Here is a 19,191-nt window from a genome sequence, read left to right as displayed (position 1 = left end):
CACAAATACCCCTGACTACATTCAATTGGATGCTGGCAGTGGAAACCAAAAGAAATGAAGCTCTGCCTGAGAACATTTGCCACCCACATACTGCAACAGTGTTCAGGAGCTAAATCTTATTTATGAGGCTTAGTTTCATTTCCAGTCCTTTGTGCCAAAAATCCCAATGCAATGTAATTTGTGCACACAGTGGCCACACAGTTTTGGCATTACTTGCTACACACTGGCCCTCTCTTAATCTGGTCTGGCCCTACCATAGCCCCACAAATACTACTACTATAGCCCCACAAATGCGTGGGAGTGTGGACATGACAAACAACAACAAGAAAAGCATGTAGAGACACATTCAACAGGCAATAAAAAATATCAGAGAACTGTAAAATGAGAGACACTGAGAAAGGTATTAACTGTACTGCAACATTTGAGCATGAGCCCAGAATTGGAAGCAGACAGCTTGCTTTAAACACTTCATCAGGCATCTTTCTCTATAGTAAGCCAAACTATAGGTAGCCAGTACCCTTTATACAAATTTGGGACTAAACACAAACACATCTTGCTGCTCAGATATCTTTTGAATATGAGGCAAACAATTATGGATTTTGTCATGATATATGTAGGCACAGGTTTTAAAAGAAAACTGACTCACTACCTTCATTCATGTTGAATAACATAAAATCTAAAATTCACTCTCTACCCTCACTCACCTGAAGGACTTGAAGCTGATATTACAGGAACTCATTTTTCAAGTGAGAATGTGTCCATGTGTTACTTGGATGTGGGAACACGTCTGACATGGACCAATGCCAATCTCAAAGAAGAGCCTTATGGACTTTGATTCTATCCTTTGGGAAAGACTAGTGTACCCCTTTTGCATCTCTATTTGTCAAAAAAGGGCTGCAAACACAAAGGAAACGGTCTCAGTTCTGGATGCTTGCCTGAATAATGTAACTCTATCCCATCCTCTGCTCCAAGTAAAGACTAAGAAACCTTCAGTATTTATGTCATTAGCTCTGGCCCTCCCCGAGGCTCCGTGTGTCAAACTGAAACACAGCAAGCCTCAAACCGTGTCAAGAGTAATACTGTAACTAGCACAGGGTCACGAAACAAGCCTCACTATCTGGTCTGTTTATAAATACCATGCCTGTAAAGCAGCGATTCAAAAACGCTGCCAGATCTCACGGCTACCGCGCTTAGGAGCTTTGTGCTGCTTGTAAGCAGATTCCTCGCTTAAATCTTTGCTACAAGGACCGACAGCGCCCGTCGGATGGGTGGGATGCCTGCGGTCCAAGGCCAGGTACATCCTGGGGCCGAGGCTGGAGGGCACCGCTGTGGAGAACGCAGGCACCGAGTTTAAACTCCCCATCTCCGCGTCTCCCCAGTGCTGTCCCGTCCCGTCGCGTCCCCTTCCCATAAAGTCGCAGTGAAAGCGTGTGCAGTCGGTTCCTGGATGCTGTTCCCGGATCCGCGCCCCGGCCCGAGGCGGCGGCGGGAGGGCGCTGCCCGGTGCCAGCCGCTTTCCCTCCGCTTGCCCACCGAGGGGGGGGAGCGCCGGTCCCCACGGCAGCCCCCGCGGGTGAGACGGCGGCTGGAGCTGGGAGGCTCCGGCTCTCGCCTCGGACACGGCCGCGGGGGCCCGGCGCGGGAGAGGGGGACGTCCCCCCTTCTGTGTGGGGACGGTCCGAGCTGAGGGGACAGCGGCGGCCGCCCCGGCCTGTGCCCCGGGGCAGGAAGCGCGGCTGCCCCGGGGCAGCTCCGCCGGGCTCCGCTCGGCTCCTCTCGCCGGGGCGCTGCCGGGCCGGGCCGGGCCGGGGGCGGAGGAGGCGGGGAAGGGGGGAGCCGCTGCCGTCACCGAGGCTCCCGGCTCGCTCGGCTCGTCGCCGCGGCAGCCCCAGCCCCGCTCCCACCCCCTCGCCTGCCTCCACCCTCCTTCCCTTTCTCTCGCTCGCTCGGCGAGAGCGCTGTGCCTCCTTTCCCGGATGGCAGCCGGCAGCGCCATGCAGCCTCCCGTTCCTCCTCCTCCTCTCCCTCCTCTCCGGCTGTAAGTTAATGCCATGCTGCCGCTGCTCTTCCCGGCACTGCTGGCCGCCTGCCTGCCGCCCTGCCAGGGCTGGAGCCCCTCGCCGGCTGCCAGCGGGCAGGAGGAGCAGGAGCAGGAGCTCTTCTTGCCCCCTGCCAACTCCTCCTCCCGCTCCTTGGCCAGCCTCGAGATGGACCTCGACGGGGCAGCGAGCAAGGAGGAAGGCAGCACCGACAGCCCGGGCACGCTGGCTGCCCCTAGCCAAGAGCCTTTCTCTTCCGCTCCCACCGCCTCCGGGCAGGAGCAGCCGGGACAGGAGCAGCCGGGGCAGGAGCATCAGCAGCGTCCCCAGCCGCAGGGACAGCCGCAGCCCGCCGAGGACCCGCACTGCAACATCAGCGTGCAGCGGCAGATGCTGAGCTCGCTGCTGGTGCGCTGGAGCCGCCCGCTGGGCATCCAGTGCGACCTCCTGCTCTTCTCCACCAACAGCCACGGGCGAGCCTTCTTCTCCGCCGCCTTCCACCGCGTGGGGCCGCCGCTGCTCATCGAGCACCTGGGGCTGGCGGCCGGCGGCGCCCAGCAGGACTTGCGCCTCTGCGTGGGCTGCAGCTGGGTGCGGAGCCGGCGGGTCGGGCGGCTGCGGGGCACCGCGCCCCAGCCCCAGCCCCAGCCCCAGCCCCCCGCTGCTGCTGCCGCCGCCGCAGCCTCCTCCTCCTCGCTTTCCTACCCGCCGGCGGCCGAGCCCGGGCAGTACTGGCTGCAAGGGGAGCCGCTGAATTTCTGCTGCCTGGATTTCAGCCTGGAGGAGCTGAAGGGCGAGCCGGGCTGGCGGATGAACCGCAAGCCCATCGAGTCCACCTTGGTGGCGTGTTTCATGACTCTGGTCATCATCGTGTGGAGCGTGGCCGCCCTCATCTGGCCCGTGCCCATCATCGCGGGATTCCTGCCCAACGGCATGGAGCAGCGCCGCGGCACCGCCGCCGGCACCGCCACCGCCGCCGCCGCCAAGTAGCCTCTGCCGGTGACCCCCCTGCTCTTCGTCGTGTGCTGTGGAGGGACGCGGGACGGACTCTGTCGCGTTTTTCTTATTTGCAGCGTGCCACAGGTGCGCGGCGGGACGTGGGGCCGCCTCCGCGCCCGGCCCGGCCCCGAGGGCAGCGGCCCCGAGGGGACCGAATCATATGTGCGCGTTTTATATCTTTAATACCCGTTTTAAACGAACCTTTTAGTAAAAAATAAAAAACCCCAAAAAAACTTAAAAAAAACAACCCACCAAACAACCCCCTTCCCCTAGGGAAAAAAAAATAAGGCAAGAAAAAGCCCCCCTAAAAATTCAATGGAGGAAATCAAAGACCCTCCTATTCGGCTGCATTTGTTGTCAGAGTAGCGTTTTTGTATAGGGTATGGTTTGAACGGGTTTTTCCTGTATGGACAGAAAGGGATATCTCTCTTTGACAGAACGGAGAAGCGATGTGGTATATATATTGTTACTGCTGAAGCTGAACTTTAATGAACCTTTCACACTTAATTTCCTGGTTGAGATAGTGTGTATTTATTATTGTAGCTCCGCGTTATTTGGCTTTTAATACAGAGGTTTTCTTTCTGGAGCCACTGTAGCCTTTTGTTGGTGTGTTTCCTCCAGGGTGGAACAGAGGGTTTGGCTGGCCTTCCTGTCTGCGAACCTGCCACGAAGCTCCTTTGCCCATGAAATGGTGTTACCAGGGCTGCTGGTGGCAAAAGGAGAATCCCAGAGCTTTTCTGACTGGTGTTTGCCCTATCTGTGCAGCAGATGTGGGTCTGAATGCCTACACCAGGGTTGGGTGGAGAGGGGTGGGGAGCACAGCTGTGCCAGAGATCCTCCAAAGCAATTTCATCTGCACATCTCCAGAGACTACGGCTTTCTCCTCAGTTTGAGGTTGGGTGGCTTTGGTCCTGGGAAGGTGAGGCCCCCAACTCTGAGTTGTGCTAAACAGCGTGGGGCAAGTCTCTTCACTTGCTCAATGTTCATTCCTCAAAACCAGCTTAGATGCAGTGTATTTGTTGGAGACACAGTAATACTGTACCTCTTTTTCATCTACCAGTCTGCAGGGTTGCTCACAGCAAGTCTGTGGGGTGAGAAGGCAGGCGCTGCCAGTCCAGAACTAGATTCCAGCTGCTGCTGTGCAAAGAAGAAAGATTTCTTCTCTCTTGTGTGAGCAGACAGTTGTGTAGCCTGAAATACCATTTGTTGTATACTTCCAACTGTTTAGCCTTATAAAAAGTTGTTTCATTTGCCTTAGACATGATTAGTCCAGCTGAAGTCTCTAAAACCAAAATAAGAGCTAAGTGACAAATATTTGCAATAGGAATTCTCATTTTTTGGTCAACATCGATGTATTTAATTTGCTAGGAACGCATGAATTTGCTTGGGGCTCATTTGGTGTGTTCGTTATGTATGGTGGAAATGCCTGGATGGAAAGTCTGGAAGGATTGAATTCTTAGGATTCCCATATTTTTTAACTGACAACAAAATAAAATAAATGCATGCTCTATGTGTATGCTGTCTGGACAAAAAGAGAGAAAAAGATTGACAAACAGCAGAAATAAATCAAGATTTAAAAATGCTCCATGTTACTAGGCTCCCTCCACACCCCCTGTTCCTCCTGTTAATCCTCCTATTGGGGTTGTCACTTGAGTAAACATTGCAGTGGCATTGTTTTCAAAAAGTAGAGGATCTGGCCACTGTGGGAAGTGCTCCCTTGACCTGTTGATCCAAAGGGCACCTGCCCCTGTACACCGAGTGTAGAGAGCCCCTATTTTCTTTCCTTGATGTGTAAAACAGTGTCATTTCCACCTCGTGCAAACTCTTGTCAGACATTTGATGTGCTAGAGAGCAATTCTTTGCCTATTATCTCCTGTGTGACAGAGACACCTCTTCATACTGAAAGGCAGGGCTAGCAGGAAAACATGAAGATACAAGAGAAATGTTCTACATATGGAATAGACCTCAGAAAAGTTGCCATGCTAGGGAGTAATTTCATCTTTTGAATGAGATGCATTTAGGCAGAGAGTTAACAATTTTTACTGGAAATTTTTCTGGCTTTAATAATTCATGATGTATAAGTCCTCACTGTGGTGCAGGCAGCCTGTGCTTAAACTCAAGGGTGGAATCTCTTTTTTGCTTATCCTTGTTTCCTTTTTGCTTATCCTTTGATGATGTGATATTGGTTTTTTTTCCTGAATTGCATCAACATAAACAAGGGAATGGTGTTACTGTCTGAAACAGGCAACTTCAGTTATTAAAAGCTTATTATTTTTCAATTCTTGCAGACATGTAGCAGGTGGAACACCCAAACTGGTACAAAATGGCTTGTTTTTCTAACTTCTGTCAATATCAGCTTGAATGCAAACTTTGTGAATAGACAGTGCCACACTCAGAATACTTTGCTGCTTCACTTAAAAAACATGATACAAGAGAGGGATTTTCGTATAGTTATTCTATAAATACACTTGTAACTGGAACTATTATTAAAAATCTGCTAAGACATGAATGTTTAGAACACAGGGATGGCATCAAACAAACTCCAAAGGCAAATATTGTCCAGAATACAGAAAAAATTGCAATGTTTTCAGGGAGTGCTGATCTCAGACACAATGTGCAAAGAGCCTTTGTGAGTTAGGGAAGGTGTTCCCTTAGATCACAGTGACCATGCACATGAGTTCCCTTTGCAGAGAGAGACCAGTCCGTGTTTCTGTCCCTTAAAGAGGAGTTTAAGGCACAGCAGGGGGCCACAGGCTTTAGGCTGAATCTAACTCTCTAAACCCCCAGGTTTCAGTGAGGTGGCAGCAGGGCTTCTCCTGTAAGGAACAGACAGTGGAAATGCACTATGCAAACTGTGAGCTTTCTTCAGTCCCTGTTACACCTAGCACCAGCAACTCTGCTCCTGGAGCTGTGGCTGCTACTATGAGTCTAAGTAAACTATAATTTTGAGTAACTTTTGCCTTCATCCGTGGGAATTTCACATGAATGCAACCTAGAAGAGGCAAGGCCAGGGCAATGTGGAATGATACATCTGCATGCCAGCTAGTTTAAGATTACAAGTTTAGACACTGGAATGTCTATTTCTTTTCTTCTGCACTGGGAGTGGAGCTTTATTGTCTCTAAACTGGAGTTGACTCTAAGCCTTTTTTCTTCATTTGGATTTATTTTTAAGACCAGCTGGTAGCAGGGTCAGCACAAGAGCAGATTAGTCACCATGTATAATCCTTTATGTACTCAGGGAGGGCATATATTTGTATATATGTATCTACATAGGAGGACTAACTCTGTAGAACAGAAAGTTAAAGGAGAAGTGAGAAAAGGGATGATGAGAAACAAGTAGTACTGGTTTCCCTTCACTATTTGTTGGATTGTGTTTCCTGGTAAGTTATCCTGACTTTATTTATATATGAGTGTTTGTTGGAAAGCAAGGGATATCTAGGAACAGAGGGAGTTCCTTGATTTACTTTTAAAAATTCAATTCAACTCTATTACAGATTTTTTTTTCATGCCAGAAACCAGGAACAACCTTGACATTCAGCATTAGAAGGTACTAGACTTGTGTGCTAGTGTGAGACTGGTACAATTTTTTTCTGTATATTCAGACCTCAGAATTTAATCTCTCCCCTGCTTTCTTAGTTGTGTTTCACAGATGTGTTAGAAGTGGAAGTATATAGAGGAATAGGTAGTTTTAGCATGGACACAGTTTTGCTGTTACTTAGTGCCACATTGATTCCAAGAATAAAAATACAAAAAATGTAGTACAGTAATAATAGCTATATATTATGTAAGCACACTGTTGCTCAATAGGTTGTCAATGATCAAGCATTTCTGTATGTCAGGAGGCATTTGGATATTTGGGGCAAAATTGCCATTCTAGGTTAAATGTAAGAGTTGTTACTTATCCAGGGCTTAGTTCACCAGTGCTTTCAATGATTAATGCAACAGCAGGAATATTTGTGCAGTGAATGTTACTCAATATGAGTAAGGGCTACTGAACCAAACCCTAAAAAAAACCTAATTAAAAGCTGTAGTTGGCTGAAGAAGTATTATTCATCATGACATCTGCTTGCTGAATAAAAGTATCTCCTGGGCTGACATTATGTGATCCCAGGGGCCAAACAAAAGCCTAGTGAAATCAAATAGTTAATTGAAGTTTTGTAGGACTGGAGATCAAAGGATTTATTTTGAAGATATATATATATAGAGAGAGAGGTAAGGGTAGGTATGATGTTCTTGTTTCTCTTTGGTTTTTATACATGTAGTTTATAAATCCAAAGCCAGGATTTCTCAGTCCAAGGTAGGGCCTTGCCAGTTTGGAAGTCAGCTTCTTTCTGAAGCTAGTATGAAAATGTCAGTTATTTTTCAAGGAATTTTACAGAATAAATGTAATTTTTTTCCCCAATCTATTTCAGGGAGAGGCCTTGACTTTGCAAAAAGCATTTGTAATGATTCTGGGGAAACATGTAAATATCAAATCCCAAATGTATTCAGATTTCAAAGAATAAAAAATCTTTTTAATCAGTAACTGATTTTTAAAAGCATATTTTTAAACAAAAAAATCAGTTTCCATTTTTCCCCTCAGAAGCTGAACATTTCAGTGAAGATCAGAAGTGCATTTGAGTGTTTCACATTGTGATTTTGTATGTGATTTTTTTTGTGTAAAAAAATTATTTTCCATGATTTGGAACTGATAGCAGCTCTTGACAGATAAGTTACTGTATTTCTTGTCCCATCTCCTTAATAGTTCTGGTTAAATAAGTTGTCCAAAATCATTGTAAATCATCATCATCATAATAAAAAAGTATCTTAGCCCATTTGTTGTGTCTGTTCTACTGTGCTGAGGAAGAAAGCAATCTGGTGTAAAATTTGGGATATTAAAGATATTTATTGGAAATATCTGGATGGCGTTTAATTAGATCTGTGGACATCTCCAATTTTTATAAAATTTGGGTTCATTACTGAGTGTAGCAGTTTGAGCATTTATATGTCAATCAGAGTCCCTGTATCTGCACATAGGGAAAACCAGGATCTAAACCATTATCTCCTATTTTCACTTTTGTATTACCTCAGCAGGTTAACAATGTCAGAATAAAACAGAGCAGAGCTGAAAGAGGCAAATACCCTATGAAATGCTGTTTGTTTCTGCATGTTTGACTTGTTCTTAGCTGTTGTAGAAAGCATCAGATTAATGAGACAAATAAGAGATCTGTGCCATTCTTAGGAAGTGAACTCACTGGGAGTGTGAAGGAAAATCACATTTGTTATCCTTGTAAGGTGAGACTTGTTAGAAACAGTGGGATTGTACCTTGTTGGTGTCATTCTGGGTGTTGCTAAGCAACATGAAGTGGTTTAAATGGAGATACAGAAGAAGATTGTGGAGGAATTTAAAAAATGAGACATAGAAAAAGCATAAAAGGGAGCAAATGTGCCAGCACATCATGCAAAGAAGTTGCAAAGTATCAGATGGGAAAAAGACAGCATTTAAGATCATAGAGAAAAAAGAAAGTGGACACAAGGTGAATTAAGAACTTGTTTACGAACTTCGTATTCAGTCTTTCCATATCCAAACTTTTCAGTTCTTTGCTTGAACAACTGATAACAGTTTTGGCCCCAAATGGCACAGCTAGTGGCAAAAGAGAATAAAAGCCCAGAAAGAAATGTGGGGCTTAAGAAAAATTAGGAAATGATACCACCATACCATTAATAAAAAGAGAGTTCACTCTCTGTGTTGCTGGCAGCTAAGCAATGAAATGGCAGAGCACTCTCATGCTTGTGCTTCCTATTCTACCCCAGGGAAGTGGTCATGGCACCAAGCCTGCCAGAGTTCAAGAAGGGTTTGGGCAATGCTCTCAGAGACATGGTGTGTTTTTTGGGATTGTCCTGTGCAGGAGCTGGACTCTGTGGTCCTCCTGGGTCCCTTCTCCTCAGGATATTCCGTGATTCTATGGTTCTGATTCTACTCTACGCTGTGCTATACTCTATGCTTCACATGCTCTCTGAGGTTGTAAGGGAACAAGCTAAAATACCATTTTTATGGAATGGGTGTGGTTCTTCCATCACATCTAGCACTGATCCATGTCAAAAATATGCTTCTCATTGTCCAACACAAGAATGTTCATCATGACTGTATTAAAGCTTTCCACCTGAACTGAAGCAATGCTCGTCCCAGGCTGGGTCAGGCCACTGCTGCAGACAAGAATATGTGCTGGAATGCTGTGGATGGCATTCTGATTTATATTGCCAATACTTTCTCACTCAAACACTTTAATGACTACCTACAGAATCTTCCCCTTTTTTGTGCCTATCTTCATTGTTTCCAAAGTTTCACTCCATTTGTCTTCTGTCATTGAAAATTAATCATTCTTAAGATTTGTTCTTTCTCACTTGGTATGTCCCTCTTCCCTTCTCTCTTTCCTTAGCATGTATTTATCTTGACATTTTCTGCCTTCACATTTCCCACAAGTATATCTTTTGTTATCAAGCCCTAAAAAAGTACTTCAGGAGGGTGAAGCTGTCACTTTCTTCTGCTTTTCCACTCTGCTTCCCACCCATTCAGACCGCACTTTTCATGCCTTTGGTCTGTGACACTTCTAGGGCAAAGATGAACAGGAAACCTTGTGTTGAGGGTAAAACCCAAGTGCAAAGTTGTCTCTCTCACCAGTCCTGTCATCACAGGACTTCTTCCACACATCTGCCCCAGACACTGAGCAAAGGACCTAAGTTATTTTGTCTTCTGGTAAGTGAAAAGTAGACCCACTTGAAGAGTTCCTTCCTCCTTAATTTCTCAAAGTCCTGCCTATGGATCACCCTCTACTCATGCACCTGCCCAAAACCCTATCTCGTGCATCATGGGAGCCTTCACATGTCAGTTTTCCCATGTATCCTCAATTGAAATGTCAGGATGTGCCTCATCCTGCCCTCTGCTCTAACCAAAGGTAGGTGTCTCACAGCCAGAGCAGAAATTATCTCACTTAGGGGTGGACCAGCATTGAAAGTCACACTCGAGTCAGGTATGCAGCCACAGGGCCAAAACCCATTACTTTTCAATTAAATCTTGGATTCTGCAGATAGTGAACACTGCTGCCCTGGATTATGGGCCATGGGGATGAGCAGCAGGTATGGCAGATTTTTCAAGTGTTGGTCTAGTAGCCCTCTGGCTTTACTGGTAAAGCTGAGTGGCCAGGCTAACTCACCACAGCCGTCTTTTTATTAGATGATGACAAATGTGTACAGCTCAGACAGGGGCTTGTGAGGTTCAGGCCTTATGAAAACTTGTCTGTGTCCCTTTAGCTGAGGACAAAATAATATTTATACTTGTCATACTGGTAGTAAAAGGATTAATGAGGTAAATTCCATATGGCATTTTTGAGCGTGTGAAACACAATAAAAATGCAAAGCATGAACATGATTTTATTCCTTCTGTGTTCATTTTTGCACTGAAGGGCATGTACAGAGCCTTGTGTTGTTAAATTAAGGTACTCTGCACAATTTTGATCATGATTTAGCCAGGCAATAGCTTTATTCTGGAAATGTTTTTCCCATTGATATCTGTTGTTGTGAGCAGACATATTAAAACAAATCATTACTAAGTGATAAATGTTACTGGAAGAGATTCTAATTAATCCAAAAGAATATGAAAGAATCCCCCAAAGTGTAAGAAATCTTTTTAGGAGGTGAATATATGAAAGATTTGGTGTGGATGTAGCTGGTGGAGATTTAATCATGGGCTATTTCATTTCTTTTCTTGCACTTTGTGTTTCATCACATTTTCTCTGGAGAATATGAGCTCTGCCTAATTATGCCAGAAATGTAGTTGCTCCTAAATGGAAACTGGAAAGTACTTTCTTCAGGCAATACTTAGTATGAATTCCTGATTTTTTTTTTCATTTCCTCCAGGACATGTAAAGCACTTAATGATGCAGGGTCACATCATTTACTTAACACAGAGAAACTCACTTTTGGGGAATGATATTTATATGCAACATCTCATCCAGTCCCTAAGATGAGCATTTTCCAATGTACCTCAATTCCTGCTATCTTTTTGTAGGATTGCTTAGGGCTGAGAAAATGAGGATTGATGTCTTATCCTTCTGTACTCCCCCCCAGCCACACATGACCTTTCCTTCTTTCCTTGAAACACAGTTATGGTGGCTATTACTATGAATAAATTTACAGCAAGGCCATGCAAGCAGCAGTTTCTTACAAAAACTAAAACTGGAGTACTTGTAGCTCTTCATGGAGAGGACCACATCCAGCAGACCTCTCATTCCTCTTGCTCAGTTGGTTGCATTCCATGGTGTGGAGGGCTCCACAGCACTGTGGCTGTGGACTTTCCTTATAGGTCTATGTGGGGCAGCTAAGGAAAACCATATCTACCATTTTGGATATAAAATAAAGCTTGGTCTAAGAGTCATTTTGAGCAGAAAACATCTTCAGCTGAGCTGTCCAGGAGTGTCTGTGCATTATATGAACCACGTACAGAAGTCTTTATCCTATACTCAGAGTTTTGCATGCTTTTTTGCCTTGCTTTATTATTTTTTTCAGAGTTTGACTTCTTTATTTTTTTCATAATTGACTGGTTAATTTTTTGGAATTTATAGATAGTACCTGTCAATACTTCTTTGCCCTGCATATAAAATGTAATTTCCTAGGCTTTGCTCTAGCTATCCTAATGTTAGAGTGGATTGCCTATGACAAAACCCATCCTTCAAAATATCACTTACTTATCTCCATCTCTGAAACAGAGACTCATCTCCTCTCCCCATGAGATCCCCATTGTAACACTAAAAGGCATCAGCCCATGCTGGGTTAAGACAGAAGATGACAACTCTTATTTTCTTCCTGCAGCTGGAATTTTTCATGCCTGTGACAATTCTGAGTTCCCTGAATTCAGCCAGTGAGATTGATAATGGTGATGCCCAGTGCTAACTGAAGTGCCGTGGGTGGAATGGGTCAGAGAGATTTACTCTCCTCCCACACACGAAGTGCAGAAGGAAAACAACATTGGCTGATCTGTTTTCCTACATATGCAGAGCACAGTGAAGCAAAATCAGAGACTTTACCCATGTAAGAAAAACAAACCCCCTGAAGCACAGATGCTGAATGATCCAGTTACTCAAAATCAAAATAGGAGCCTTTTTGTGCATGTAACTCCTGCCCATTGCCATGAGAACAGCTCCCCTGAACTGCATGATCAGAAAGTCTTTTAACATAGTGACAGGAATAGGATCACTTTTCAAACATTTCCCAATTAATTTCATCAAATTGCCTGTGATTCATCTGGTAACTGCACTATCTTTAATATCTTTGTGTCAATCAAGAGGTCTCTATTGCTATGTTCCTTTTGTTAGATATAAAAAATAATGCAAAATCTATGAGGATGAATAGTGTTAATGATATTTCTGACCCAAAAACTGCTTAAAATCACAGTTAAATACTTCTGACAATGATATTCAGAGAGCTCATAAGCTAGAAAGCACGAAAAAGTTAGTAAATTTCTGTAATATATTTAAAATGCCAGAATCCTTAGTGTTAAGTGCTACAGGTTGACTGTAGCAATAGAAAGCATTCACAGCAAGTTCCCAAGCATGTGTTGTCTGCTATTGCTTGGCAAATAACCATTGTGCTTAGTTGCTTCCTAATATCTTCCAATAGTAAAACCAGTTACTCATGACAATGCACGTAAAATATTTTCAAACTACTAGTCTGAGATCCTCAATGATACAAGCATATTTCATCTGCCTAAAAGACTGTCTTGAGTATTAGGATTTAAAAGGTACAAAATGTTTTTTCACTTTGACCATCTTCATTTCCTTGCCTTTGTTTCTTACAGCTGCTGTACTACCGAGTTTTACTCAGCATGTTTATAGCTGTGGTTATTCAAGAAGCAGTGGAATATGTGAGCAATTCAGCCAAAACTTTTTTCAAGCAATTCTAGGCTTGGAGGTAGCACAGGAACAGAGTGTGCTGGATGTTTCCTTAGGCTGCCTGTTATAAAGAGTGGAGTGTGACTTCAGAGAAAAATGAAATCAACGTTTGCTGCAATGATTTTAAGAAATTGATCTTTATTTCTCAGTTCAAACACTGAGCAGTCAGTCTGGATAAAGCAAAAGGCAAGGAGGATATATCAGCTCCTCTGTTTTGAATTTGAGGGGTTTAACTTTCCATTTTTCCATAGGTTATTATGATATTTCAGACAACTGAAGTGTAGGGGTTTGAGTTACTTCAGAGGAAGTATAGAATGCATATACATGTGCTGAAAAAATAGATCCCATGAGAGCCTTACTGGTGGAAACTACCACACAGCAGCCCATGCCTTTCACTGACTCACCCCATGGGTTGCAGTTAACAACACTGAACTGACACATCTGAGTCTTCTCCTAGGTGAGCAGGGGGTGAAACTTCTGAGAGAGGGCAGGCCAAGGGCTGAGGGCAGCAGCCACCATCGCCACTGCAGGGTCATCCCTGTGCCACCTCCGAGGCACAACCCTACGTGTGGCACAACCCTACGTGTGGCACAACCCTACGTGTGGCACAACCCTACATGTATCCATGAGCTGTGGGCACATAGAGCAGATAGCTGGCACAGGTCTGAGGAGGTGCTTTCCTGGTGTGGCTGCCTGGTGAGAGCTGCCACATTGTGCTACCACGGCTGTTGGTGTGAGTGCTGCTTTAGACAGAGCAGCACAATCATCATGTGCTCAGGCTGGTCTAAAGAGGCACTTTGAGAGGTGCTCTGAGGCACAGAGAGGCACAGAGAGGCTGCTCTGAATAACTCTAGTTTCCACAAAATCATAGAGTTGTTTAGATTGGAAAAGAACCTTAGATCCTGGAGTCCAAACTTAGCCTTGCACATCCCCGTGTTCGTCACTAAACCATATCCATAAGTGCTACATCTACACCTCTTTTAAATACCTCCAGGAACAGTAACTCAAGCACTTCCCTGGACTGCCTGTTCCAGTGCTTAACAACCCTTTCTGGGAATAAATTTTAATTAACATTCAATCTAAACTTTACCTGGTTGAGGCCATTTCCTCTTGTCCTGTTGCTTGTTACTTGGGAGAAGATGCAGACTCCTACATGTCTACAGCCTCCCATCAGGGATTTCTAGAGGGTGACAAGGCTTCCCCTGAGCCTCCTTTTCTCCGGGCTAAACAACTCCAGTTCCTGCAGCTGCCTCACATAAGACTGGTGCTCCAGACCCTTCCCCAGCTTTGCTGCTCTTCTCTGGACCCACTCCAGCACCTCAATGTCTTCTTGTAGGGAGGGTCCCAAAACTAAGCACAGGATTCAAGGTGTGGCCTCACCAGTGCTGAGTGCAGGGGGATGATCACTCTGTTAGTCCTGCCATGCTCAGTCATGATGTCATGTTTTTGCTTTGTTAGGTACTCATGGGAGCCAGAATTTTTAAAAAGTGTTTCAAATGAGCAAGATTTTCTGCCGTTCTTTGCACCTTAAGGTGCTGTGCAAAAGGAATCCAAATGTCATGGCTGAAAGACATTTGTGTTTACATTGCCTGTTTCAGTTCTCCAAGTTTCTTGCATTTCCAAAGTTTCACACTTCCTTCCCCAAGATATTTTTCCCCATTGGTGGTTTGGCTGCTAGATCCCACTGTAACTTTGATGGTTTCCTGTTTTCCCCCACACATCAGAATATTTCATGTACAATGTTTTTGAGTCAAAGTATATTCTTGTAATGCATTTCATTACATATCCTAAATTTTATTTTCTCTGAGTGCCTTTTTAAAGATGATGACAAAATAAACTAACCACCACAGTTGTTCTCACAGAAGAATCCATTCCTGTCTCTAACTTTGTTAGGTGGGCATTGCTTGTGCCCAAAGGTCTGAGTGATTAGCAGTAACGTGACTGGTATTTTAATTCAGGAGTACATCTGGTTATAGTCTCTGTGCACAGATATTTATGCCTCATGTCATTAATAACCAGTAATGACCAGTCTAATAAGGTTACATTTATGTGTACATTTCACTGAGAATGCCATTTAAAAAACAAGCTATGCCTTGCCTTAAAGGTCAAAGTTGTAATCAGATTACAGATCAGAGTGAGAAATGGAAAAAAATTAATGTATGAGATGGATAGTAAAAACAGGTGTTTGAATAATAATTGGAGGCAGTATTAACAAAAGCTGGGCCTCTGTGAGGAACTACCCAGTATAGGAATGGTACATGATTGACATGCAGTTGACCTGTGAGAAGATGTACACAGTGTATGACTTACTACAGGCATCCAATCCTAGCATGAGGACACTTTTGTGTAACCTTCAGCAAGCCCATTCTGATGTGCTGCACACACAAGCCAGTACCAAAGGCATGTTCCAGCAGAAAGCACAGCCCGTGGCACCTTGATTCCTTCCTCACAGGAACCCCACGGAGTTTTCAGCTGCACGCTTCCAGCTTACCACAGTGCAGCTTAAGAGGTGCAGTGCCCTTGCTGCACTGCTCTGAAGGAGGTCTCTGACTACCCCGCTTCTCCTCTTGCTCCACAATGTCAAGGGTATTCTGAGACCAATCTGTGGGTCCCAGACCGCTGGGAGTTGGTCACCAGCCCCTAGACTGTCCTTGGGGGCTGCTGGGGTGCCCTGACTTTGCTTAGCCCAGCTCTTGGCTGCTGTTATGCTCCAGATTCTTGCTGCTGGTCATTGTTTTAGTTTCCTGCTTTTTGGCTCTGCATGCTGGTTCTGCCTCTGAACACCTTAGCTCTGACCTGCTTCTCTGTTCTCAACCACTTGATCTTGCTTGATCCCTGACTGCATCCTTCACTACCTCTTCTGGCCATCCCATGCTCCTGACCTGACTCTTGGGATATGAGTTTTTCAGATGGGAGACATGGAAAATGGAAGGACTTACTCCTTCAGAGCAGATAGCTTTTCTCTTCTTTACCTCATCATGACCCATGATTAATTTTAAATGTAAATAACTCACAAAGTTAAAAGTAGCAAACAAGAAATGTAGGTAGCCATGCAATTAAAATGAGTGATTTCTGTTAACTACATTAGAGAAAAATGGGACTCTATATATCTTGCTTTCTCAAGGAAGACACAGACTCATAAAAATACAGATATTCACAAGGCATATCTTTGTTTGCTCTACAGAGATGGTTATTTGCTTTAACACCTGTGTGATTTATGATGTAATCACAGGCTAATGATGCCATCAAAGACTGGCCTGTGCAATGAGCAAAAGTTATTCATTGGCAAGTTAAATAGCAGAAAAGGAATGAAAATGTGCATCCATCACATTCACCAGTTGTCCCATTAATGCACAGTGGCGTAAAGCACCATGAACCCCTCAGTGCATGCAGGCTCAACAGACTTAGCCAAATCTGTTTTATTACCTCAGTATATGTGTGCTTTAGCCTGCACACCAAATCCCTGTGCTGGCTTTTCCCCCTGGGAGCAGAGCTATGTCCTGTCATGCTCTGCTGGCTGCTTCCCTGCCCACACAGCCCAGCTGCCCACGGCAGCACCCAGATGGCTGGGTGCCATCCCCCCCCAGCCCCTGTGCACCTATCCATGATTATCCTCTTTCCAAGACAGCAAGAATGGCTATGACAGTAACTGTGCCCAGAAAGTATCACCTGTTTGTCTTTAAAGACCTGCTTTTTAACTGTTTATTGTGAATTAGGAAAGGATAGATGTGTAGTACAGTGCTATTAGCCTAGTAGGAAAGATGTTAAAAATTGCCATAAATCATTTGTTATGTAGTCCCTTAGCCTCTAGAACAATCGCCACCAAACATTTATTTCTTTAATGAAATGTCTTTTCTTCTCTACTTGACTCTTTGTAACACAGGAAGAATTGAATCCTCTGTGTGATCAATAAATAACAAGGAATTATTCCCTTGTAACTACTCTACTTCTAATGCTGCAACCCCAGTGGTTTCAGCATAGTTCTCCTGACTTGCACTAGAGAAGCTGAGATCAGGACCTTTGTGCTCTTTAGCAAGTAAGACCAAGCTCTTTCAAATGTCACACAAAGTACTCCTAGCTGTCCCTAGCAATTGGTAAAATGTCAGGGAGCAAACTGGCCTGGCATCCTGGGGCTGGCCATGAAATCTGGAGGGGAGGAGGTAGGTGGGGCTCTTGCAGCCAGCTATCTGTTATCCTCCCACTGCAGCAGCTGGCTGACCAGGAGATCTCCATCTCCAGGCTGGAGAAGGATTGGTGGCAGTATGAAATTACTCCTGGGTGCAGGCAAACCAAGTGACTCCCCACGGCTGAGCTATAAATTAGTCTCTGCAGCCTGCCAGCATATCCTGCCTGCTGATAGCTTATAAATAAGTCAGCTGCAGAGCAGGGTTAATATTTACCTACATCTCAGATGGGTGGCATTATGAAGATGAAAAGTGGTACAGAAATGCTACAGCAAGTTATCATTAAGCCTCTGCACTGGCATATTTACTCATCTCTAATAGCTTACAGAGGTGCAGAAATACAATTAAACCAGAAGAAATCTATAGCTTCTTGCCTCCTGATAACGCCTCATCTTCCCATGTATTGATTTAATGCCTGTGCTGGTGGTGTAACATATGTTTACTGTGTTTTACAAGTACCACTGTGCTGACCTGATTTCTGTGTACTGCTTATGGCTGTTTGTTTGCTCCTTTGGGTGGTATTTATTTATTGTTTCTGATAAAATATATGGAAGCTTACCAGAGAAAGGCAGGGGTGCTTATCCATAGCAAAAGTGCATATCTGGAACAGAACTCAATATGTTGAAGGGAAGGTATTATTTTGAGACATTTAATTTATTGTCTTCTGACATCTTAAGCTGTCATTCTTCTTGGATTATATAGGACCTGGTCATCAGACGCTAATTCTCCACATCTCAAAACCCATGATGTTGCACAGACATCTGTGCTGTGCCTTCAGCTTAGAGTGCAAGAGAAATCCTGCCCTTCACCAAGGTAACGTTCCCTCTTCCTTTCTTCCCCTTGGTCCTTCTGAAAGGATTCATAGCAAGAATGACCCAGGGCCAATTCCCAGAATATAACAAGACAAAACAGGGACATTTACATTCTTCATAAACACGTGGTCTTTCTAACATGGTCATTGGCACTCACAGGGATGTACTACAGCTGCTAAGTATGATCCTGGTCACAGGACTAATTGGATGTGGGAGTTCAGCCTGCTCCAGGGTTTGCTCTTTGCCTTAGCAAACAAGGATAAGGGGGGTTAGCAGCCCCTGGCACGCCATCCCACATACGTGGTTCATTTGCAAACTTTAGTGTTTATGGCTGTGAGAGCAGGAGCCAGTTTGGAAGTGCTGGATGCAAGAAACAGGTTGCTTTGCTGTGGATGAAAAGCACGAGGTGTTGTGAAAGAACTATTTTAGATGTCTATTTTAGGATGAGATGATCAGTGCTCTGTAAGAGACTCTTTCTTTCCACACTTACAGATGAAATCTAGATGGAATATTTACATGGTAGATGTCTGTACTTGCTTAGATGAATCCCACCCTCAAAGCCAAATTTTAATGTCACCAGGTATAATTTAAACCCATTATTCCTTGTCCTTCTCACCACACCCTTTCCCCAACCAAACAACCCCTTTCTCTGTCACTCTTCAGTGCTCTCTTTGGCTAAAAACCTACATCCTTCCATTTCTCCTTGTAGGTCTTATTTTCCAGACTTTCAAATTTGTGTCATCAGGGATCTCTTGTGCAGGCTGGCCTTGCCAAGCCAGTCCATCCTGGGGTGTAACATGCTCTCTAGGCTTCCTGCAGAGCTGTGCTTACTCTGGTGATGATCCTGCCACTTTACCTACCTCAGAGCCACTGCTGGTTTTGGAACACCCAAGCAAATCCCTTAACCATGACTGCCGCAGGCATCACCCCCACCTCTCTCTCTACATGCTATTTAATATAATTCTATGAAGACTGGAATAGGAACAGACTATAACAGGAATTATATCCTCTGAAGAATAAATCTCCTCCTATAAGCTCTGGATGGAATTCAGAAGCACGTTCCATGGAGATGCGTCTTTTGGAAATGAGAGGAGGTTCATCATCAGAAATGGAAACATGCAGAATATTCTGTTTTCTCAGCATCTAACTTTTGTTAGATGAGCCCCATCTTGAAAGTCCAGATCATATCTCTTATGTTCTAAAACAGCCTACAACAAAGCACTAGAAGAGA

The 19,191-nt window shown here is 44.5% G+C and overlaps 1 protein-coding gene across 1 annotated transcript; it reads left to right on the top strand.

Annotated features, from left to right (window-relative positions):
- The first annotated feature begins 1,890 nt into the window (after positions 1-1,890).
- On the top strand, positions 1,891-7,852 carry TMEM158 (transmembrane protein 158). The gene has a single exon (XM_066556274.1). The coding sequence runs from the start codon at positions 2,052-2,054 to the stop codon at positions 3,027-3,029; it is 978 nt and encodes a 325-aa protein (XP_066412371.1). The 5' UTR covers positions 1,891-2,051; the 3' UTR covers positions 3,030-7,852.
- The last annotated feature ends 11,339 nt before the right edge of the window (positions 7,853-19,191 follow it).

Source organism: Molothrus aeneus, chromosome 1 (genome assembly GCF_037042795.1).
Source record: "Molothrus aeneus isolate 106 chromosome 1, BPBGC_Maene_1.0, whole genome shotgun sequence".
NCBI classification, from domain to species: Eukaryota; Metazoa; Chordata; class Aves; order Passeriformes; family Icteridae; genus Molothrus; species Molothrus aeneus.
The sequence above is the reverse complement of the archived record's forward strand: the minus strand, read 5'-3'. Positions and strand labels throughout refer to the sequence as shown.

Bases quoted from the DNA above. Each gene is read 5' to 3' on its own strand.
- TMEM158 (XM_066556274.1), top strand. From the start codon at position 2,052: ATGCTGCCGCTGCTCTTCCCGGCACTGCTGGCCGCCTGCCTGCCGCCC.